General features: G+C 36.5%; 2 protein-coding genes across 4 annotated transcripts; one reads left to right on the top strand and one right to left on the bottom strand.

The window, feature by feature from the left end:
- Positions 1-412: 412 nt before the first annotated feature.
- On the bottom strand, positions 413-9,726 carry LOC106053857 (ATP-sensitive inward rectifier potassium channel 1-like). 2 transcript variants are annotated; one of them, XM_056006450.1, is made up of 7 exons: positions 9,580-9,726; positions 8,692-9,194; positions 6,178-6,511; positions 5,572-5,712; positions 2,679-2,961; positions 1,856-1,972; positions 413-1,176 (listed from the first exon to the last, which is right to left on the bottom strand). In XM_056006450.1, exons 2-7 carry the CDS (start codon positions 8,892-8,894, stop codon positions 962-964), a joined length of 1,293 nt encoding a protein of 430 aa, XP_055862425.1. In that variant the 5' UTR covers positions 8,895-9,194; positions 9,580-9,726; the 3' UTR covers positions 413-961. The 2 variants fall into 2 exon arrangements, with proteins under 2 accessions (XP_055862425.1, XP_055862427.1); XM_056006452.1 differs by having other exon boundaries at positions 8,692-8,987; positions 9,580-9,725.
- Positions 9,727-11,284: 1,558 nt separating this feature from the next.
- LOC106053848 (ATP-sensitive inward rectifier potassium channel 12-like) lies at positions 11,285-24,647 on the top strand. Of its 2 annotated transcripts, XM_056006472.1 has the most exons (12): positions 11,285-11,644; positions 12,920-13,004; positions 13,885-14,031; positions 14,712-14,876; positions 17,237-17,408; positions 18,132-18,226; positions 18,927-19,080; positions 19,774-19,888; positions 20,362-20,521; positions 21,441-21,551; positions 22,576-22,688; positions 23,556-24,647. In XM_056006472.1, the coding sequence occupies exons 2-12, from the start codon at positions 12,925-12,927 to the stop codon at positions 23,567-23,569; spliced, it is 1,326 nt and encodes a 441-aa protein (XP_055862447.1). In that variant the 5' UTR covers positions 11,285-11,644; positions 12,920-12,924; the 3' UTR covers positions 23,570-24,647. The 2 variants fall into 2 exon arrangements, with proteins under 2 accessions (XP_055862447.1, XP_055862448.1); XM_056006473.1 differs by lacking the exon at positions 12,920-13,004 and having other exon boundaries at positions 11,287-11,644; positions 23,556-24,019.
- Positions 24,648-24,706: the final 59 nt, after the last annotated feature.

The raw sequence follows: 24,706 nt of genomic DNA, 5'->3' as shown, positions 1-24,706 counted from the left end.
TTATCTACCATTACTTTTGAGGTAATTGGATCTTAGGTAGAGAACTACTGCATCAGATAATCTAATCAGATAGCTAATCAGACAGTCTTACTGTATTACTCAAGACATAACTTCTTGGACATATATTTATATATATTAGGACATGAGTGCCAGTTGATTCTACTTATTTTTGTTTTGGTCTACATGAAAAAAACAAATCAGTTGATTTCAAGAATGTCTGCAGTGTTTTTATTTAATGCTGTGTACCGCTAAATTTCTTTTTTTGTTACCAATGGTAAAATTGGAGTTTCATTAGAGCTTTTGAAATCTATTTGTGACAGACGCTGAGACACACACACACACATACACTCGCACACTGTTAAAAATATCAATTTTACAAAGAGATTCATACAAAAATAAAGGAACCAACACATTTCTCAAACTCAATTGACAAAATTATTCAAGAAATAGTGAAGAAAATGCAAGCAATAGTTATGCAGGATTAGGTCCTCTAACACTTATTTAATAATAGGTCATTCTCATCAACACGACGAAAATATGTGCATATATTTATAATACATTAAAAACTTGCAAATTTTTCTCTGTCACACACACAAACACACATACACAGCAATAAAAACGTAACAGATGTATTATATAGGTCAGTGATTATTAACTTATTATAATGCTGTACCTGCCGACAAGACTAATGATACAAAATAATCTAGGACTATAAAGTAAGTGCCGTGTTGGTCCGAAACAATTCGTGATAAAAGGCCTTCACACTGACCAGCAACGTCACCACCTGTGGGCGGTTTAGATTAAATAGCTCCTTGCCACGTCACAAGTCTGTACGACGTGGTAACGAGCTATTGGTCTAAACAGCCCACAGGTAGCGACGTTCAGTTCTTCTATAAAGACTGGTCTGGGTTGGTCACGTAGACCTAACATTTTGTAGTCTGTCCTACTTCTATCACTTCACTCAGTACGGTCTTTCTTTCCTAGGAGAGCGTGGTACTGTCACGTGATCGTACATCGTCGATTTGGACGTCAGGTCGTAGCGAAGTGCCGTTAGCGAGGTGGCGCCCTCTGCCAGGCTGAGGTCGCTGCCCCTGTGGTCCGTACCGGATTCTTTGATGGCGTCTAGTTCTTTGGCACTGTGACGAATGTTCTGGCAGTACACGACGTCATCGAAACCTGGAAGGAAAAAAAGTTTTAACAAGCTCACGAAACAATGTCAGCCCTATTAGTTTCCGATACATTAGGACCTCGGAGATTGAAAATCCTTTAAAATTTTTGATCTACTTGTAAATATTGAAAGGTTTGGGCTTATGACTTGTTTATTCCATGTGTCTTTTTATTAACACTAATTTACATAGTGTTGTTGTAATCTGCGGTATGATTTTAGTTGACAGTGTGGTTGCACTTGATAGTGAGGTTGTATTTGACAGTGTAGTTGTATTTGTGTGGTTGTACTTAACAGTGTGGTTGTACTTGTGTGGTTGTGCTTGATAGTTTTGTTGTACTTCTAGACTGTAACAAGTCAAAGCCTCAAAGTTACGGTTGTGCTGTAAAAAGAAAAACTTTCCACAAGTTAAGACTTTAGATGGAAATTAAGTGTTCATTAAATTCAAATTAAATTCAAACACGAAACATCGACATTAGAACTCGTACAAAATTTATCACTTGTTATTACTTGTTATAACTGAAACATTTATAACAAATCTTTAGCTACTCATAATTAACGCACGAGTTGATTCTAGCCATAGAAATACCAAGTCTGCGGTTACAAGATTTCTCGTACTCTGTTTAATCTATTGTCCAGTGTTTCATATTTGACTCTTAGAAAAAGTAACCAATGAACTGGTCTACTCACCAGCAAAGTCAATGTGCCAACGACTGTGTCCAATGTCGTATTCTTCAATCCTTTCAAATCTGTGACCCCATAACACTTCTTTGGGGATATAAGAAGTACGTGCCTGGCAGGTTTCACCTTGGTTGTTGACACATGTGAAAAGTTTTAGTAGTCACAAGTAAGAACAACTAAATTATGGTCTCTACAAAACTTTGAAGGATTAATTAAATTAAGGCAACCAGAACATTCTAAGTTTTGTGATTTCTTATCGACGTGTTTTTTTTGTTTTTTTTTCGGTACTGATTCCTTACCAAACGTTTCGTGGCTGAGTTCAAAGTACTTCTTATGATAGAAGAAATTTAAGGATTTGTTTTCCTGATTTCAATTGTGAAATGTGCCAACTTTAAGAAAAGACTGTAAACTAGAAATGTATTCAGTTCTTAAGGTTTGGTTCTCACAAACCCTCAAGATAATTACAATGGCTATAAAGTAAAGTCCTAAAGCACATAGATAGTTCCATATACTACTAATGTGACAATAGCTTATTGTGACAATAGCTTATTATCTTGATGCTCTAATTATAAATACTATAATACTTAAAGATTATGAAGACGGTCGTCGCCGCATGTGATAATCTCCAAGGGCCCCGCATGCCACTTCTGCGTCTTGAAGTTTTAACATTTAAATCCAGAACAGTACTTGTAGACTCAATACATTTAGAGCACTACCTATAGATTCTATAAATCTAGAACACTACTTGTTCACTCTACAAATCTAGAACATTACCTGTAGACTCAACAAATTTTGAACATTACCTGTAGACTAAACAAATCTAGAACATTACCTGTAGACTCTACGGTTCCTGTTAGGTAAAGTATTAGCTCAAACTTCTCAGAGCTCAGGTCAGGTGGACGAATATCGTAAAGAGGACTTTCCTTATCTATTATATGGGTTAGTATGACCGGCCAGAGCAGAAACACCTTGTCCCCCATCCCGTTGGCCGTAAAGTCACAGTTGAACTGGTACAGAGGGTAGTAGGCGCCCTCGGGGGTTGAGTGCCTGCGGATGATCATTCCCGTGATGCTGGCGTCTACAAGGTGTGACTTTCTCAAATCACCGAGTCGAATCTGGGGATGTTGAATGCGCAAGAGAAACTAAGGCTAGTTGTTTTTCTGTGAAGAAAATGATTTAATAGGAAGAAGAACAAGCTGCCATTAGTAGTGCTACGCTGGAATAGTGAAGACCTCACGTTGCCTAGACCTGTTCCCACACTAGAGTAATACTATTCAGTAAAGAAAAAAACACATAACCCTCGAAATGAAACTCAAACACTTAAATAATTACAAAGTTATTTGATTCATAAAGCCGAAGTAACGAACAAAAGCCCAAACTATTCTCATCATCCATCATATAGTTTTTTTTTTATTGCTCTATTTAATGGAGCAAAGAAAGCTACATGTATACAGTCATCGAATTCAATAATGGCCGCCATTGTTAAACTCATATACTGTCATTATCGTCAGTTCTTTCCCCAGGGTCGTCACAAATATGGAGCCACTATTGAGCCATTAAACTAATCCTAAACCACATGTTTTTAAGTACGTGTTCAGGTCGGGACCAAGTCATACACAATGCAGTTGCTTTGTTTTTTTATATTTAGTTATCAGATTCGATATTTTCGATTGGCTTTCTTTATGCCTTACAAGTGTCAGCTACCAACATTAGACAACAATATTAATAGCCTATGAACAAGATAGAATGTAAGCCTCTCTAAATGAAGACTCGCTATTAGGACTATGAAGTTGTAAATCTTGATTCATCAACATCTTGCCGGGACATCAGACAGGCCGATAAACACAACAAAATAGACAAACATAGAAAATACTTTTTAAAAAACAACAAAGCTTACATTATGAATGATAGTATCAATTAGTTTGGATCTGTGCGATTTAAATACTCTACCGACTACATATTCAACTGGGATAGACCTTCACAGACAGTTGGCCTATATATTTGTTTTTATTGACAACGAATCTGTTAGACACGTATAATAATTCTGACTGATTGATTGACTGATTGATTCATATATGTATCAAGAGATATGCAACCTAAAGAAAGGATTCGCATGAAATTTCGTACACAGGTTCCTTTGCCTCTTGTGTGATTGCTATGAAACGGTTTTGACAGATTCACAGCCTGAACGCCGCTATTCACAATAAACCCCATAAGCTTTCTGTTAGACTTTTGTGTTTTGGTCTTTAATACATCTCGTTGCTATCATCACCAGGGTAAACAATCAGCACATTTTCAATACATGTACAAATAATACAGAGATGAGGTGACGACAACTGGCCTCACAGACATCTTCGAGGACTCTGAGCATTAATAAGATCATTCTCGTGACCCGACAGAAGGTGCTACTGTTGTAGCCCTTTGGTGAATTTAAGAAACAGTTCATGGGACACTACAATGAAGTTTCTATTCATTATATGAATCTTGATCCTGGTAGTCTTGACAGTATCAAAGAATGAATTTTTATGTTTTAAATAATAGTAAACTTTTTATTAGAATAGAAATAAAAATGTAAAAGTTTATTAACACTCAAAAATGTTTTAAACAGACGAGGAATTAAAATAAAATACAATAATAAAGAAAAACAAGGTTACAAAAGACAGTTTGTGTGGAAACACAAAATCGGCCCCCGAAGTAAAATGTTTTACATAATTCGGATAATCCTTCAGAGTTGAAGATAGTTTACTTCCTAGTCCAAACCTCCCGCAGGACGACGGGGGATGGGAGCAGGCAGGGTTTGAACCTTCGATCGTCGATAAATCCAAACGACAGTACAGCGCGCAAACCGCACGACCAGTGGTCCACCCAGGTAGGCTTCAATATTTTCAGAAAGAACATCCGAATGAAATTATATCAAAGACAAATGAGAGATAAGAATGGAGAAAGAAGGTTAACAGATCTTGTGTAGTGCCCCAACCGTCCCGCAGATCAAAGGATACGTGAAAGTGAATGTAAAGTTAGATGTGAACCTGGCCTAACTAGTTTGTGGTCTATAGGGCAGATGATGTAAAGTTCATCTGTCGTTGTGGCCTACGGTTAACGAGGGTGTCATGTAGCCAGCACAACGACCAACCGCCTTTGCTTTTCCCCAACTAATGTCAGGTACCCATTAGAGCTGGGTAGACTCAGAAGTTTAAAATCCCAGTCTTCACCAGGATTCGAACCCGGGACCCTCGGTTCGAACTAAATCAGTTAATTTCTTTGAAAAGGCTCAATCTCATTTTCGAATTCTCAAAAAAAAATAAAAAAGAAAAAATTTCCGCTATATATAAAAAAAATTTAACGAAAATGATATTTATAAGATTACTATTCGTCTTAAATTAGGTGTAACATATAATGCATACTAATTAGCTTTTTCTTATAAAAAACTTCTTGCATAATTGATTTTTAAAAATTAGAATTTTCGCTTTCAGGAAAAAAAAAGTAGCCGTTGCATCAGAACTTTGAATGGTCTAAAATATTGTGAAGTCGGATTTTCAATATCTCTTCTAGTTTACGAGATCTAAACGGGACGAACGGACAGACGGACAGACATTTCGCACAAAACTAATAGCGTCTTTTCCCCTTTCGGGGGCCGCTAAAAAGTTCGTCTGTGTATTTTTGGGTGTAATTAAACCAAGTTTATGGATATCTTTCTGTCTACCCGTGGTAGCTGGATTTCTTACCTGTAACACCAACTGTCCATTCTCTAGGTTGATGATAGCTTTCTTAGAGAAGAGAATCGTGTTGGCTCGATACTTGGGGCGAGCAATTTTCACAAAAATTAGACCTAACATAAATGTCTCCACAAAGAAACCCAAAACAACCTAGATAGATATAGACATAACATAATATGAGATTTAAAAAAAATACTTACAGTTATTAAATCTAGTTTAAGAATTTGAAATGATGACAAAAAGAACACTAATGTTGGACAAATCACTATAACAGTGTAAACAAAAAATATCTTGTGACAAAAGTAAGGTTTCAATTACAAGCGATATAGATCTATATATCTACATTTACATCAAGATTGATCTAATTTTATTCTGCTAAACTGATGAACTAGGAAAAGAGTAAAGGAAGTAAATGACGGGGAAATTGTGTGGGAAACACAATAACCAACAATGGGAATATGTTCAACATTCATTTACAGCTGCAGTGTTAAGATGACCTTAACATCATCTGCCCCATCGATCGTAAGGTCTGAAAGGGGCACTTGACTTTGCTTACAGTGGTAAGACATCCCGCCAGCAATGTACAACTTATGATTTAACACGAGAAGAACTTACCTGCAGATACATTAGAGGCAAGGTGGCCGCGCAACTTGCGTTGGGGTAGGCCATTCCATAACCAATGGTGGTCTGTGTCTCCAGGGAAAACAAGATGGCCCCCGCAAATGACGTCACGCCCAGGAGGCAGAAGTCGTGATTAGGATTGTTGAGGTTGTCGAAGTCACCGTTGTTGTAGGCCATCAGCCACCAGAAGACGGCGAAGAGAAGGAAGCTGACCAGGAACACGTTGAAGACCACGGCCATGGCGTAGCGCCACTCCAAGTCTATCAACGTCACGTAAAGGTCTGCCAGATACCGACGTTTATGCTGGTTGAGACCCGCCATGTACACCCTGAAAGTGAAAGAAACTAAGGTCGTTAAGACTGCATCTCTTTAATTTGTAAAGTGTCTGTACAGTTAAGGATACCCATGTTCCGATTACGATTTACAAAGTTGTTTTAAAATGCCAGATTTTTCAGCAACCGAGATGTAATTTCTGAAATAATTATCTGATCCATTTATAGATTGGTGGGCACGTCTTCAATTTCAGAATCAAGGCAAAAATAGACTTTTTCACGGCATTCAATTCAGGTCAGTTGTAGCAAATAAATAATGGTCTTACAGAATAACAACTGATAGTGAAGCCTCATTACTGTACATATTTTATATTTATAGTGACCAAGTAATAATTACAGCCATTTGAAATTGAAAAGCTAGTCTGGTCTACATGTTACATGAAGTACGAAATATCTATTTAATTTTAAAGTCTAATTAAACATATTAAATTAGTAAGACAGAGGGAGTTTGCATATATTCAAAACGTGCTTTAGCTGAACAAGAAGACTTGTTTTTTTAAATGTTATTGAAAAATGGTTTGGATCTATTTGTTTGTGCATAATTAATTTGAAAATCAAAGGCTTATTTTATACAAGACTAACTATTAAATATAGGAAAATATTCTAAACACAATTAAGACTACAGATAAATCATTTTATCAACCTTTTTTAAATTCTATTTTAATAAGAGCATTGATCTATCTATGTTGCTATTTTTAAATGAACAACTTTACAGCACCATTATTACACGAATAAAGCATGTTGAAAATCGATGGTGCAGTCGGATATTCAATAGTTCCATGGTAATGAAATCTAAATATGACAGACGGGCATACAGATTCATGACACAAACACACACACACACAAAGTAACGGCTTCACTAGTGGGACCGCTAATACACTTTATTACTTTCAGGGCTCTTTTATAAAGGGAATCTTTATTGAAGAAAAGTAAATGTCTCTGCCTGGGCACTACACGTAATACATAACAATCACATAGTGAGAGATGGGGAAGCAGGCCAGAGCCCTCCATGGGCTGTAGCGCCACTGGGATGGATGGATGGACTGATAGATGGGGAAGCAGGCCAGAGCCCTCCATGGGCTGTAGCGCCACTGGGATGGATGGATGGACTGATAGATGGGGAAGCAGGCCAGAGCCCTCAATGGGCTGTAGCGCCACTGGGATGGATGGATGGACTGATAGATGGGGAAGCAGGCCAGAGCCCTCCATGGGCTGTAGCGCCACTGGGATGGATGGATGGACTGATAGATGGAGAAGCAGGCCAGATCCTCCATGGGCTGTAGCGCCACTGGAATGGATGGATGGACTGATAGATGGGGAAGCAGGCCAGAGCCCTTCATGGGCTGTAGCGCCACTGGGATGGATGGATGGACTGATAGATGGGGAAGCAGGCCAGAGCCCTCCATGGGCTGTAGCGCCACTGGGATGGATGGATGGACTGATAGATGGGGAAGCAGGCCAGAGCCCTCCATGGGCTGTAGCGCCACTGGGATGGATGGATGGACTGATAGATGGGGAAGCAGGCCAGAGCCCTCCATGGGCTGTAGCGCCACTGGGATGGATGGATGGACTGATAGATGGACCGAAAACGTTTTTATTTGTACGATTATCAAGGCTTACAAAAAAAGACAATTACTTTCTCAGCGATGGTTTGTCAAACTGAGCCGTAAAACTCTGTGTATGTATTTCTAGTTCTCTCTGTCCATGTGTAGACCAAACTTTAACAAGGAATTCTTTGACAGTAAATAGTCATAGTTATAGTGTCTACGTTTGGGAGAACTTTAACATTGAACTGCCTTGATCTTTATCTTGATGAATTGATGTTACATTAAGTCAGGGCCGGCTTCTGGCCGATTGCATATTACTATCTGTCATGGCTCTTGTCCCAAGATTTTAAAGATGTAGAATTTAAAGGGTTAATATATTTATTGCATCTTTCAATTGACGTAACTTTAGTTAAGCTACTGGCGCCTATTAAGTTGCATGTTGTATATCAAATGTTGATAAAATAATCTAATAGTAATAGTTGTTATTGTAAAAAAACTTAGAAGACGGGCCTCGCAAGCATCCATTCAATATTGGGCTCAGCAATTTGTAAGGCCGGCCCTCCGTTAAGTAAATTTCTCTTCTGGAATAATAAGAAAATTAAAATTGTAATAACTTTTGTCTTATTCACCTGTAGGAGCCATTTTTCTTGACCAGACTTTTCCTCTTATCTTCAGGATCTTCCTTGTGGAAATAGTTTCGTATAAAACAACATTTTCTCCTCAAAATTTCTCTCCAGTTTTTGCGTCTACTTTTAACCTCGTCCGGATCAGCAAACAGAAACAAAGTTCCCGCCACTTCCGCTTCTTTTATTCCCGCGCTGTGTTGCGACATTGCAGGAGATGCCGCGAAACACAATTAACAACCAAACCAGTTTGTCCACAATGAAATTATAAAGTTCCACTATTTGATTTTGTAGCTGTATTACTGAGGTTTGATTAGAGAAACAAATAACAATTTTCAGGCTTTTGTTTTGCTGATAAAGAATCGAGCAAGTACATGGTCGAGAATTACAACACAGAACTAAAACTAAAATTCAAAAGATTTCAATTGACGTTAATGACGTCTTTTCATTATGTGTTACAATGACGTTGATGACGTCTTATCATTATGTGTCACAATAATCTGTCAACTCTTAAGATTACGTTATAGTAGTTATATCATTACTTGTTTATATAAATATATATATATATAAATTATATATATATATATATATATATATATATATATATATATATATATATAGGCTATATATATATAAATTATATATATATATATATATATATATATATATATATATATATATATATATATATATATATATATCCTATAATTTTTAAACCAATAAAATTCTACAATATAATATTGTAGAATTATAAGAGCATAAAGAATTCAAAATAGTCCTCGGCTATATTCTTGAGAGCTGAAATTGATGGTGTAATTGTCTTTTTGGTCAAATCGCAATTTTTATTTTATTTTAAAAATATAATTATGAATATACTCCAAAGTACAAATTTACTGTTTCGGATTTTATCACATGATAATTATCTAAAACCATGCACTATGTCCACAATGTATCAGGCACATACACATTATTTTCATGCAGATCCTTTGAATGACTAGAACACACAAAGGATGCAAGCAATTGCCCCCCTCCCCCCAAACCACTGAACTCGTCACATTGTGTTTGATGTATAGGTAAACAGGCAGGACCCATCCCATTGTCTAGACCGGGACAGAGAGACATCTCATAATGTGTCAATGTCTGACAGCCATCTATCAGTCTGTCAAGTAGGAACTGAAGCGCGCATATGTTTTATTTTCTTTGATTGGTCTGATGTATCTGATGACTGGATTGGTCGAAACTAAAACTCCATTTCTCCCAATTTATCATTATTTCAAACATGACTTTGAATCTTTGACTTGCCATATGTTATTCTTGGGTTAACTCAGTGGCTCTCAAGATATTTGGATCATCTCTATATGTTTCTCTGTGTTTCTCTGCCTGTCTATCTGTCTGTCTGTCTCTCTCTCTCTCAGACGTCTCTTCTTTTTCTCTGCCTGCCTCTCTTCCCCTGCCAGCTTCTCTTTGTCTCACTCTGTAAACAAGTATCAATACTTTGTAAGAAGCACTCGACAGTGATTGAACCTGTTGTTCATGCTGTCCCCTTAAAAAATAACAAAAAAAGAAAACAAACAAATGCATTTTATTATATACTGGCAAGTTTTGGGGTATATTCTTATATACTGTCTGGTTTTGAGATATATACTGTCATATTTTATATGAAATCTATTTTGTGTGTGTTTTATATTTCGGAAATTCTTTCAAAAATTGTAATTAGAGGGTCAAATATAATGCGGGACATTCCATAGGGTTCCGAAGTAACAAGGGAGACACAAGAGCAAGTGCTTACGGCCTTCGGGTGGGGGCAAGGCTGGCCTTAGGGTTTCCGCAGCCTACTGATTTTCTAGGGCCTCCTGGAAATTTCCATAAATTGCAAAATAGATTAAACAGTCTCGGAAATAGTAAAATCCCCTGAAAAATAGGCAATAGAAAAATAGTTGTAATTTTGGGGTACGCACGGCATTGTCAGTTTTCATTTAATAAAAATTTATTGCAAAGTCTAATACAAAACTTAATTTTGACATTATGCTTATCCCTACCCAGAATGGGCCCTGCGCAATCCATTTCGCAACTGTCAGGACCAGCCCTGGATGGGGGAGGGGTGGAAGGACTTAAGTGGGTCCCACGTGTACACAGTTGTCTGAGACTGTTTCATCTTTATAGGACTGTTTCTATGGCCGACGTTTAACGAGGGTGTCATGTGTTCCCAACTAATGTCAAGTACCCATTAGAGTTGACTGAACTCAGGGGCGTCTTAAAAATCCCGAGTTCAAAATTCCAGTCTTAAGCGAGATTCGAACCCGAGCCCCCAAGCGCTTTACCACTCAGCCACCAGCAGGTAGAGCAATGCCTTTACTTCTAGTAGGACTCAAACTAGGTAATATGCACAACTTCATAATTGTATTCGTTTTCATTCACCTTGACATGACAGAAGTGCAGGAATCAGAGACCCTTTGCTTGAGAAACACTGGGACCGCTGTGTCAGTAATCGAGTTTGTCTTTCATAAGAAGGTAAAGCCTCTGACATATACAAAAGTTAGATAGGTGACTTCCCTCACTTCGATACCTACCTCCCCCCTCCCCCACAACTCCCATCTATCTCCAGGTCATCATCTTTGGGCACAGACTTGTCACTTGCCAAGAAAAGTTAACTCTGACCTATTTGCCGTACTATCCAACTAATTATCTCCACTTAGCTTTCTCTGAACTACGATGTTTTAGTTAGTCTTGACAACTTCTAAGAGTTCAAAAATATTGGAATGGACAAAAAACAATTGTATTAAAAACAAAAGCAGTTTGACGTTAATGTTGTGCACTTAGTGAATTTTCTGTTATTTCATTCAATCTACACCTTCCACTGAATTAGTACAATTCTTCAGTCAATTCTGAATTCTCCAGTCTGATATACTCCAAGATGTGATGATGAAACATATAGCTAGAACAGTCCTGACGTTCTGAAGTAAGTTTTTTTTACTTTGTTCTAGGTTTATAGATCTAGTATTTTGTGTTGCAAATCTTAGGACCGCGGCTAATATCTGTTCTAAAGGACATACTAAAGCCGTAGGGCTCTGTTCCAATTGACCCGATTTGTTGTTTTTTTTGGGGACAATGCGAAAGTGACCAGCGTCTTGAGAAAGTTATCTGCTCGCCATGATTGGGCACCAAGGCCAAATTTATTTTTTAGCAATTTATTATTTTATTTTATTCTAGTAATTTGAAGCAAATAATATATTTTTTTGCCTTTAAAAAAACAACAAAGTTTAGATCCACTTTTTGTGTCTGGATGAAATCTTGTTCCCGTTGTTTCTCTTACTTCCCAGAGTCTCGGATCAAGAGGAAATTTTAATTAATTTTGCTTTATAGAAAATGAACAAAACTAAGGTGAGATAAGCCTTGTGTAGAGAATTAGTTCATTCGATAAAAAATGGAAACTAACAACAGAGAACTAAAAAACCTTATATTTTATAAGTATTTGCGGCTAACACAGCGGCCTTTCAATATAGGGATGGGGTTGAGGGGGGGGGGGTGATATTTTGACTTGAATTCAGAAGCGAGCAACTTTAAAAAAAAAAAAACAGAAAAAAAAACATAAAAAAGACATTAAAAAATACTTTTTAGGGCGATTGTTTTTCTCTCAATAACTAATGGATGCTAGATTTCACCCCCACAGAAAGAATCCTTGTTAAGCAAATGTATAGATCTACTAGACTTTAGAATATTCTAATGATAGGTCATTAGATCTAGACTTAGAAGACGAAGCGCCAAATGTTCCTGAACATTCGTTTATTCAACTATCAACCGTCTTGTATGTCCATCAAAGGTAAAGAACGGCAAATGATCTCGCTGAGCTCCGGGACATTGGCATCTGTTCAATTCAAATAACAACGGCAATGGAGCTCAAGGCCTTTCGAGTTCTTTAATACGTACCCATCACACCAGTCAGAGGCTTTAGAAAACTCGTGCTTGTCCGAGTCCAATCGTTATACAGGCCTCATCATTGACCTGCGATGTACCGGTGGGCAGTGAAGACCAAAAGCTCGTTAGATAAGCATTTCTCAGTGGACACTGTCAATGTCAGCGAATAAATATTATCTCAGGGTTACTATAATGATTTAATGATGTGAAGTTTGGGCCTAGAAATTTGGTCTTCAGCTTTGATTGTGTGAAAATGTCCATGACAATAGAGACTCAACTGTTGAAGGACTATTGAAGAGTACAATTTCCTCGCCCTCAGGTTCTATGGCTGGAGGACGGCCCTGTGTGCTCAACTTGTACGAGGACCATGAGCGGTGGGAGGAGTACAAATACCAGACTTTCTTGTAAGGCACCTAATGCTTAAACACACACGCACACACACACAAATATAGTGACACATGAACTATCCATGTTTCAATGGACGGGTTGAGTTCTCTAAAGTCCAGTGTTTCTTTAACTCCTTAATGGAACATGTCGCACATTTTGAGTATTTATCGGAACACTGCTTATTTTTTAGAGAGGTTAATTCACTCACTAGTTAAATATTCGTGTAGTTCGTGGAACACCTATTCAGGCCTCGCGGAACACTGGGGTTCCGCGGAGCACAGTTTGGTAAACACTGGTCTAAAGCTTTGATGCCCAAACTACGGCACGCGGACCATATCCGTCCCTTTACGTAGTGCGATCTGGCGCATTTAAAATTCCTACACACTGTCCATAAATAAAGCTGCGGATGTCCAGCTCCATAGAACTGGACCGGGTTTTTTAGTGATGCTGTCACGTGACGAGCATGTTGGAAGTTGACATGTCCCTCTGGTCTGGATGAACACCACTGGGTCACTGGAAGCGAATAGACTTAATAACTACAGGCCTGGAAGCAGTCTGTCACTTACCTGTTTGGGGGGGGGGGGATAGTCTGTAATGGCTAATATTATCACTTAATGACTTACAATGGATATAATTGCATTGTGCTACTTATGACTTAGTTTCTATTATTATTATCAGTATTATTACTACTACTATCTTATAAAAGACAATTTAATAACAAAAATATAATAATATTATTATTATTGATGGATTGGATCAAGATTCCTAGTATTCTCCATAACAAAATTTATTATTGTCACTTATAAACATCATTTCCAATATTGAGAGTAAAAGACTTTATTTTATTAAATCTGCCAGAGTCTGAGTGTGTGTCTATAGTTTATACTGTGCTTTAAGATTCCCAGAAAGACTTCATTCTGAACTGACCGTGGACGGAGCAAGTGTTGAGGACGAGCCAGGAAGTCGTACTGACAGAGTGTGGCGTGAACTCAACAGTAGAAGGATGAAACCTAGACGAACTTTACTGAGGAAAGAAGGTCAAAGGTAATGTCTCTTCAATCATAATCTCCGCATCTCTAGCATCATAACATCTGTAACATCTATAATCTGTAACATTTGTAACATCTCTAAATCTCTAACATTTTAAATATCTCTGGCATCTTTAACAACTGTAACATTTCAAATATCTGTAACATCTTAAATATGTAACATTTCAAATATCTGTAACATCTGTAACGATTCTAACATCGGTAACATTTAAATGTAATATATATTTTAAACACACTAAGAAGATTATAACATCTGTAACGATTCTAACATCGATAACATTTAACTGTAATATATATTTTAAACACACTAAGAAGATTATAACATCTGTAACGATTCTAACATCGGTAACATTTAACTGTAACATATATTTTAATCACACTAAGAAGATTATAACAACGATGACCACATGACTTTATTAGTTGGATGTTCTTTAAGCTTCTGTTCATGCTGTCCACTTCAGTCCATCCTGTCCACTTCAACACTCTGTTGTTTACTGACTTCTTTCCTACACTGTCATACCTTGCACACCTTAGAAGCTGTTCACTCAACCGAGTACAAAAATAAAGGTCAACTAGTCCATACACAGTCACACACTGCTACTCACTCAAAACAAACACACTTACTGTCACCTAAATATTTATCATGAGCCTATGTATTACTTTGTATTCCCGCAGTAACATTGCCTACAGAGGTATACAAAAGAAAAAAGTCAAGTTTCTGAAAGACCTCTACGTCACCCTGCTGGACTTGAAGTGGAGATGGGCCATGCTGATTTTATTTCTGGGATTCTTTCTTTCATATTTTTTCTTTTCAATTCTTTACTTTCTCATGTCTTACACGTAAGCCTGCACAGTTTGTATATCATCCTTAATGTCTGTCTAGTTTGTACATAGGTCTAAGACGTTTATACGTAAGTCTTTCCAGTTTGTACGTAAGTGTGTCCAGTTTGTACGTAATTCTTTCCAGTTTGTACGTAAGTGTGTCCAGTTTGTACGTAAGTGTATCCAGTTTGTACATAAGTCTTTCCAATTTATACGTAAGTGTGCCCAATTTATACATAAGTGTGTCCAGTTTGTACGTAAGTCTTTCCAATTTATACGTTAGTGTGTCCAGTTTGTACGTAAGTCTTTCCAGTTTATACGTAAGTGTGTCCAGTTTGTACGTAAGTCTTTCCAATTTACACATAAGTGTGCCCAATTTATATGTAAGTGTGTCCAGTTTGTACGTAAGTGTGTCCAGTTTGTATGTAAGTGTGTCCAGTTTGTACGTAAGTCTTTCCAATTTATACGAAAGTGTGCCCAATTTATATGTAAGTGTGTCCAGTTTGTATGTAAGTGTGTCCAGTTTGTACGTAAGTCTTTCCAATTTATACATAATTGTGCCCAATTTATATGTAAGTGTGTCCAGTTTGTATGTAAGTGTGTCCAGTTTGTATGTAAGTGTGTCCAGTTTGTACGTAAGTGTGTCCAGTTTGTATGTAAGTGTGTCCAGTTTGTACGTAAGTCTTTCCAATTTATACGTAAGTGTGCCCAATTTATATGTAAGTGTGCCCAATTTATATGTAAGTGTGTCCAGTTTGTACCTAAGTGTGCCCAGTTTGTACATAAGTGTGTCCAGTTTGTATGTAAGTGTGTCCAGTTTATATGTGTGCCCAGTTTGTACGTAAGTGTGTCCAGTTTGTACGTAAGTCTTTCCAGTTTATACGTTAGTTGTGTCCAGTTTGTACGTAAGTTGTGTCCAGTTTATACGTCAGTTTGTTCAGTTTATATGTGTGTCAAGTTTGTAGTACGTAAGTCTTTGACGTTTGTCTATCCAGTTAGTTTCATTATATTTAAGGACTAGCCTGGAATTACCCGCGGCCTGTGGGTCTAAGTTTGTGTTTACTAATGCAGTGGATTGGATTTAGATGTATGTTAAACTTAGCTAATGATCCTTTCATGTTATTTCTCTTTCGCTACGAAAATAAAATTAGTTTTGCGAAAATGGGTTTACCCGAAGTCGATACATTCATATCTATTAAAAACGAAAAGAGCGATAGCTTTGTTAAATGAATGGGATTATAAAGTGAACAATTAAACGAAATAATTTTTAGTACGCGATTCATGAATGAATATAGATCTAGGCCTATCTCAACTCGGCTTCGCAGCTTTTGTAAACGAATGTAGTCTCTTAAAAATAATGCTTTAGAAAACCAAATTTGAATGTTTATTTGATCAATATATGAAATTAATGGACTATCATGTGTTAAAGTATAAAACCATCTGTGCGAACAGAAGTTTTATAATCTTAGAGTTGAATTAGAGTTTTAGATCTAGGGATGGGATTATAAAGTAAACAATTAAACGAATTAATTTTTAGTACGCGATTCATTACGGTATTGTCTAATGAAAGAATGTTCGTCAGGAAATCTGTAGTTACATATATAAGGAACTAATTAATGTAAAAATGCTTTTGAAACACAAAATTGAAGGTTAATTTTATTATATAATGAAATCAAAGGATCTTCTTTTGTATTTTCATGTGTCAAAGTAAAAAACTATATGCACAAAGTGTATTTCTTAAAATTAGATCTAGGTCTAAATCCTTTCGATCTTTTCTCATGTCAACATTGTAGACATGGCCTAGATCCATAAAATACTATAGCTTTAATAGAGTCGGACAACTTTATTTTTTTTTAGGGTCTTAAGTAATTTTTAGGGCTACAATACATAACTAAGGTCTAAGTTGGTACCCAAGAAACATTCCTGCCAAGTTTTATCAAGATTGGTCAAGCGGTTTTGATGTCTATAAGTAACATACATACACCTCACATTCTACTTTATAGTATAGATGTCAATAGTGGTGCCATCATTTTCTCTTTGACTGGTGAACTTAATACAAAGTCTGATGTGTGCATGCTGTGACAAACGATAACATTTGAATGAGCAAATGGGCCACAAATTTCCATTTAAAAAGTATATTACTGTTAAGACCTTGATTAAACTACAATCCACTCCAAAACAACATTCATATTGCCTGTTATCTGTTACCTTTCTCCTTTCTTTAGCCGCCACATTCATGAACAAATAGCTATCATTTTATCATGAACTAGTTGTCTACAGAGAGAAACTTGTGGATGAATCTCATAAATTACGTACCTACAATCTCACACCCAAATCGCTAATATTTGTTGAACATTTTCCAATGTCTTTTGTTGCAGCCACGGGGACATAACTCATGCCGGAGATCCAAACTTTACCCCCTGTATTTATAGACTGGACTCCTACTGGGACGCTCTGTTATTTTCTATAGAGACACAGTCCACTATAGGCTACGGCACTATCTATCCTAATGCAGACTGTGCGGGGACTCTGCCAGTGGTCTATCTGCAGGTCAGATATTTAATACTAAAATACACATTTGAGAATTGATGTACTGCTTTACATTTCTGTGTGTTCCATTTATCTCTCACGCTTTCTCTTTCTGTTATTCCCTTCTAATACCTGGATCAGTCTCTTCAACTTTCTTCTTCAGGTGGTAGGCTAAGGGTAGAGGTGAGAGGGTAAACTTTAACTATTGTATAGTGTAGTGAACAAGAAATGTTTATTATAAAAAGCTTTGTGGGTTTTTTTTATGGACCTCATTCACCGAAACGAACGGTAAAACACAACTAAAAAAAAACTGTCACTAACCATTGTTGATTAACACTAGATCATAATTTGTATAGAAGAGATAGAGAAGCATGTGACTCACTGCCTATCGTATACGATTGGTGAATGAGGTCAAGTTCTGATGTAACGCCTAGAGACAAAATGGATGCGCCAAAACGTATCGTACGAATGTGTTATTAAAATATAGCAGCATACCTCTGTATTCTTGACAGCTATCTTTTTTTTTATAGTAACGAATTATAATGATTATTAGGATCAAGACAAATCAGAAAGTTCATTGCAACAAAATATTTACCAATACTTTAATATATTTATTATTTTTTGAATGCTCCTAAAATCTATAAATATTTGATTATATAAATAGTAATGCTATTTTTCAACACTATAAAACTAAGAAATGTAATAGCTACAAAAATGTTGTATCAAATTTTGTTTTTGTTTCAGATAACTTGCGGCTTCTTGTTAGAGACAGTTTTATTAGGTTTTATCTTTGTGAAGATTGCACGACCAAAACACAGGCGACATACCTTGATATTTAGGTCAGTGATTTAGCACTTAAAATTTGAAAAAGAGTTCTATAATTTATGTCCATCTTTCAAAATTGAGTCTAAGTAGGTGAATGGCGAGTTAAAGATTTGCTCCTTGAGATAAACACTCAACATAAAAATCATTTTAAAAAAAAACATCAGTTATTTTTTGCATATTGAATGTTGTTACATACTTAAATCAATATAGTGAATTAGAGTGAGGAATGTTATGTTTTTTAAAATAGGGCTAATACAAATCAAAGTCCATCTTCTCTGTTGCTTGTCGATCAATTAGGTGACATGAGAGATAATCTAGAGGTGCAGTGGCTGAGTGGTAAAGCGCTTGGCTTACGAATGGAGGGGTCTCGGGTTCGAATCTCGGTAAAGACAAAGATTCTGACTTGTGGGGTTTCTTGGGACGACTCTGATTTCACTCAACTCTAACGGTATTGTCCCTTTTACCTTCCTTTGCCACTGCAAACTATCAGATTGTGAGCCCCTTTAAATTGTGTTAGACGTGTTTAGAATGCTTTAACTTCTGGATTAAACCATGCAGAAAACTGTTGAATTTCTTTTTACTTTAATAGCTTCATAAGTCAGAGAATCTTTATAGTATTGTTTCTGATTTTTCTTTCAATACATTCATATATTCTATTGTGACTACATTTTTTTAAAGAATGTTATTTTATTTATGTGTGTTTTTAACGTTCAGTCGTAACGCCTGTATATGCCTTGAAGATCAACATCTAAACTTACAAATTCGTGTTGGGGACATCAGAAACTCACATCTGATAGATTGTCATGTTTACGGTGCTCTAGTCAAGAGATATGTCTGTCAAGAAAAGTACGTCTACCCACTGTTTCAGGTGAGTCCACCGGATGTCTGAGAAGTTATGTCTACCCACTGTTTCAGTCTACCTACTGTCTATCTGATGTGTGAGAAGTTAAGTTTACACAGTTTCAGGTGAGTCAACCTGATGTGTGAGAAGGTAAGTCTACCCACTGTTTCAGGTGAGTCAGCCTAATGTGTGAGAAGGTAAGTTTACACTGTTTCAGGTGAGTCAGCCTGATGTCTGAGAAGGTAAGTCTACCCACTGTTTCAGGTGAGTCCACCGGATGTCTGAGAAGGTAAGCCTACCCACTGTTTCAGTCTACCTACTGTTTCGTTTGAGTTTACCAACTGTTTCTGGTGAGTAATCTGCTGTTTCTGGGGAGTCTACACACTGTTTCTGATGTGTATCTACTGTTTCAAGGGAATGTTTTTAAGCTCTACAAGAACTTAACAAAAAAAGCTATGTATGTAAAATATTCAGATCAATAAACATTCTCTACTTTTAAGTCTTCAATCTGTGATCAAGTCAAATACCAATTATACCAACAATCTTTGGTCTAGTCAGTTACTTCATACCAGTATTATTTAATATTGTTAATAACACTCTATAACTACAAGTTGTTGTTTTTTATTGTTAGAATTTATTTTAAACTGTACTGTATTTTAATGTTGCCAAATTGTCTTTTGTATAATTTAACCAATTAGCCTACGTTATAATTTCTTACAGCATGAGATTGAGTTTCACGCTCACAATATGAAAGACAAAGTGTTTCTTATCTGGCCAATGGTGCTGAGTCACAAGATCACTAAAGACAGTCCACTTTATACACTCACACCTGAAGGTAAACATTTCTCTGTGTTCTTATCTTATCTTATACAGACGTTACTTCAAAATAGAAGATGATTACGTCCTACACTGAATATGCAATTCTTTGAATACTACTGGAAAAAACGTCATCTTTTAAAAGAAACTTGTCATTACTTGATAACAACATACAACCATGACCTTGCTCTGGAATTTATTCACTCTAAAAATTAACTAGTGCAACGACTGCTTTAAGCTACGCGACAGTTACACATAGACATGTAGCAGAAAAAAAACAACAACGTATATTCTTCTTATTACAACTCTTATATCAACTCACTGCGTCTGTCTGACTGGTACACATTTGTACACGTTATTTCTCTCACTTCACATTCTCGGATCAAGTTAAAACTTTGCGATCCTCAGATCTAATCTACCCATGAACTAAAGATATTGTTACCCCCTCAGATCTAATCTACTCATGAACTAAAGATGCTGTTACCTCCCCAGATCTAATCTATGACAAGTTTGAACTGATCGTTGTCCTGGAGGGTACTATAGAGTCCACTGGAGAGATGGTCCAGGCCAGAACATCTTTCACCAGTAAGGAGATCCTCTGGGGTCACAGGTTCACGAGAGTTGAAGAGTATGATGAGAAGACAGACAAGTGGTGAGTACAAGTTCTGTCGCCTTTGAGTCCCTGGACATACTTTTCAATTTAAACACTGACACGCATAAAATAGTAGATTTGATATATAGTGAGACAGCAATTGATAATTGTTATCAGCTGTAGACAATGTACCTCTTTCTCTGTCTCTTTCTATCTCTATCGATCTCTCTCTGTATATCTATCTATCTATCACTCTATCTGTCTGTATCTCTCATATAGCAGAAATAAAAGGAAAAATCTCTTGAACTGTGTGATATTTCAATACATATCAGAACTTTGTATGCATACTTTTAGGAAGATTTAAAATTAAACTTAAGCCTACCTAAAATAAATTACGACACAAATGTAAAAATTAAGAAACATTCAATCACTTCAAACCCAAATGATAAATGTTTTTATAAGTGAATACCGTAATGGAAAAAGGGTATGAGAGACTCACTTACAGGAATCAATGTTTATATCTGTAAAGAGTGGATTTGAATTATAAATTAAATAAAAAACTGTGAGAGAGAGCAGTCAAATATCAAGAGGCATACATTTCGTTTCCAATTTAGGGAATTTTGTATTTTAAAATAAAAACTGAAAATTTATAAAATTAATCTTTCATGAAATTACTTTTTAAAAAGTTACTTGTATTACGAAATTTTGATAAGAAATATGTAAGTCAAAAATAGAAATCGTGCTATCAAACCAACGCAAAAATAAAATAAAGAAAAGACAAAAACGACCAAACACCCTTATTGGCATTGCAGATAAAAAAAATACTCATTGTATTCATACATTTGTCCTCAATCTACGAACTTTAATTAAGCTGTAAGTTAACTGATTACAAAAGAAGACTAAGAACCTAAAGTTTTATTCTAACACTTACGACCAAATTTTTTTTTTTAAATAATTCGTTCGTGTTCGTCTGCTTCAGGTGTATCAACTTTGTTCGCTTCAACAACGTAGTTCCGAGCAAAACCCCGAAATGTAACGCTAAAGATTTGACTGAGAACCCAGAACGTGTGCACGAAGTCTACACAGAAGAGTAAGTAGGTGTTACAAAGTGATTCAAACAGAACATTACGAACCTGAGAAGCCAGAGAAAGCCAAAACATTAATGGAATCACAAGACCTGGCGTCTAATGGGGCTCCACGTACGAAAGTGATAAGCATAGATCTTATACCTGCTTCTTTTATTAGTCCCACCAATCAGCTTTAAGCATCTCATGGAATATTTCACTCACACAGTTAACAACTTCCACAGGGCTTCACAATTACCATTTAGCTTCACAATTACCATTTAGCTCCACAATTACTATTTGACTCCACAATTACTATTTAGCTCCACAATTACTATTTGACTCCACAATTACTATTTGACTCCACAATTACTATTTAGCTCCACAATTACTATTTGACTCCACAATTACTATTTGGCTCCACAATTACTATTTGGCTCCACTATTACCATTTAGCTCCACAATTACCATTTAGCTCCACAATTACTATTTAGCTCCACAATTACTATTTGGCTCCACAATTACCATTTGGGGCCGAGCATTAGCAGACGAGTCACGTTATTACCATTCTGTTTTGCATACCCTATTACTAGTTCCGGTACAGTTAAAACAAAACAAGAAAATATTATAGTCAAATATTAAATATTCTAAAACGAATTTCCATTCGCGACAATTTGTCTAGATTTAAATCTTGCAGATGATCATTTTTCAAAGAGCAGTATACATTTGTTCGTCTTTTTATAACATTTTTATAACCTAGTAATTTCCTATATAACTTTTTATTTTCTGAATAATATTCTGTTTAACTTAGTAATTTCCTATATAGCTGACTAATTTTCTATAAAACTTAGTAGTTTTCTATAATTTAGTCATTTCGTAGTAATTTCCCATATAAGTAAGTCATTTTTCAATATAAGTGATTTGCTCTATAGCTTGGTAATTTCCTGTATATAAGTATATATAACTTTGTAATTTCCTAATGTCTCTAATGCTCAGGCTTAAGTAGTTTACACACTTTAACTTTAAAAAAAAATCATTTTTGTGTAACAGGGACCCTGTGGAGATTGATCAACTGACCAGACAGAAACACACATTGGCCACTAGTGTAGACACATTAGATACCGATGCAGTTTACAGCACTGCATCAGAAGATGATCAACGAGGTGATTCATCAGTCTATTCATTAACTTATTCATGCATCAATTTCATCCATTCATATCCATCAATGCTTGGTGCTCTATTTCAGACGTTACAATGTATGACAATATTATTTAATGCAAGTGTCCAGTTTTAAATAACATTCAATTCAACTGTTCCAATCAAGGGGTTTCAATGTAGAGAAATGTAGAAGTTTGCACTAAATATCTTCTTCATTAATAATAATTTATTAGATGTAGAATTGTTGCTTTTGTAGGGTTAGTCTTCTCTGATCTGTTTCCTACTTAGACCGCTCTGGTCCAGAAAGTTTAGAAGCCTCATGGGGATGGGTCTGGGAGGGTGTGTCCGTGTTGCCTTTAAGCTCAGCAAAAACAACTAAGCTCAAGTTGAATCTTGGATATTAAATTCCTAGTCTATATCGGGATTTGAACTCAGGATTTGTTTTTACCACTTTGTCACACATCCCATGGGATTAATCTGGGGACTTCGAATTGACATTAATGCGGGTCCTAAATAGTTTTTTAATTGCTTAATATAGGGCATTTTTTACAATGCTTATAGCATTCTTGGTGCGCTGTGGTTTAATTACTTTTGTGGACCAGTGGAGGGGGGAGGGGTATTTGGAAGAAGGTTTTTTGTGCTGCTGTGAGCTAGACCAATCCTCATAGAAGGCCGAAACACTGAGCTGCAAACGTCAAAACTTGTGAGGTGGCAACCAGCTATTGGTCTCATGTTGCGACGTCAGTATTGAGGCCTACTAGAAAGAATGGTCTCGCCTTGAGGCGCTCAGCAAATACAACTCTGCTCGTGTCTACAATCACATGACATTGACTTGAATGTATATGTAAACACACACTTTTTGTTCTTTGCAGTAGAGGACGTGTAGAAATGACCGAGGACAAGTCCATCCTCTGCAAACAAGTGTAACTGTCAGGTCAGATGGTTGGTCAGACTGGTCATATTAGAAACAAGACCCACTACAACAAATGTCACACGTTGTTTTTATTTAATGCGATACTTGGATACCTTTTTTTAAACTTTGTATTTACTTTTATCAATATCCTCTGTATCTATCATTTGGCTGTTGTATTTGCTGTTGTCAATCTTGTTGTCGCTGGGTCTCTATGTGTGTGTTTAGTGTTGCTGTTGTTATTGTTCTTGCTCATTTTGGCTGTTGTTTTTATGTCTATTAAATTTTTTGCACATTCCAATGTAACTTTTTTTTTATTGTACATCTAATAATAATCTAATAATAAAAATGTCTGTCCAACAATTAGTTATTTAAGTCTAAAGTTCACTTCCGGTTACAATCTGCCATCTCGCTTTCCCCCCCCCCCCCAGTGTTTTGTTTTCTCTTTAAGTTCTGTCGCATAGGACATGAACAATGCTCTGCCATATTATTGAACTATCCCAGGCCACTTTGTTGAACTATCCCAGGCCACTTTGTTGAACTATCCCAGGCCATTTTGTTGAACTATCCCAGGCCACTTTGTTGAACTATCCCAGGCCACTTTGTTGAACTATCCCAGGCCACTTTGTTGAACTATCCCAGGCCACTTTGTTGAACTATCCCAGGCCACTTTTTTGAACTATCCCAGGCCATATTGTTGAACTATCCCAGGCCACTTTGTTGAACTATCCCAGGCCACTTTGTTGAACTATCCCAGGCCATATTGTTGAACTATCCCAGGCCACTTTGTTGAACTATCCCAGGCCACTTTGTTGAACTATCCCAGGCCACTTTGTTGAACTATCCCAGGCCACTTTGTTGAACTATCCCAGGCCATATTGTTGAACTATCCCAGGCCACTTTGTTGAACTATCCCAGGCCACTTCGTTGAACTATCCCAGGCCACTTTGTTGAACTATCCCAGGCCACATTGATTGAATATTTCAGAGCTGTCCAGGTTTTTTTTTGTTCTTGTTGGATAAAGAGACAACTGTCAACAATTTAAAGAAATAATACAACTAGAAAAAAATAAACAATACTTTTTAAAAAAAACAACAAAGCTTATATTAAGGG

The sequence above is a fragment of the Biomphalaria glabrata genome, chromosome 12, assembly GCF_947242115.1.
Source record: "Biomphalaria glabrata chromosome 12, xgBioGlab47.1, whole genome shotgun sequence".
NCBI classification, from domain to species: Eukaryota; Metazoa; Mollusca; class Gastropoda; family Planorbidae; genus Biomphalaria; species Biomphalaria glabrata.
Note: the sequence above shows the minus strand (reverse complement) of the source record. Positions and strands in the feature narration are given on the sequence as shown.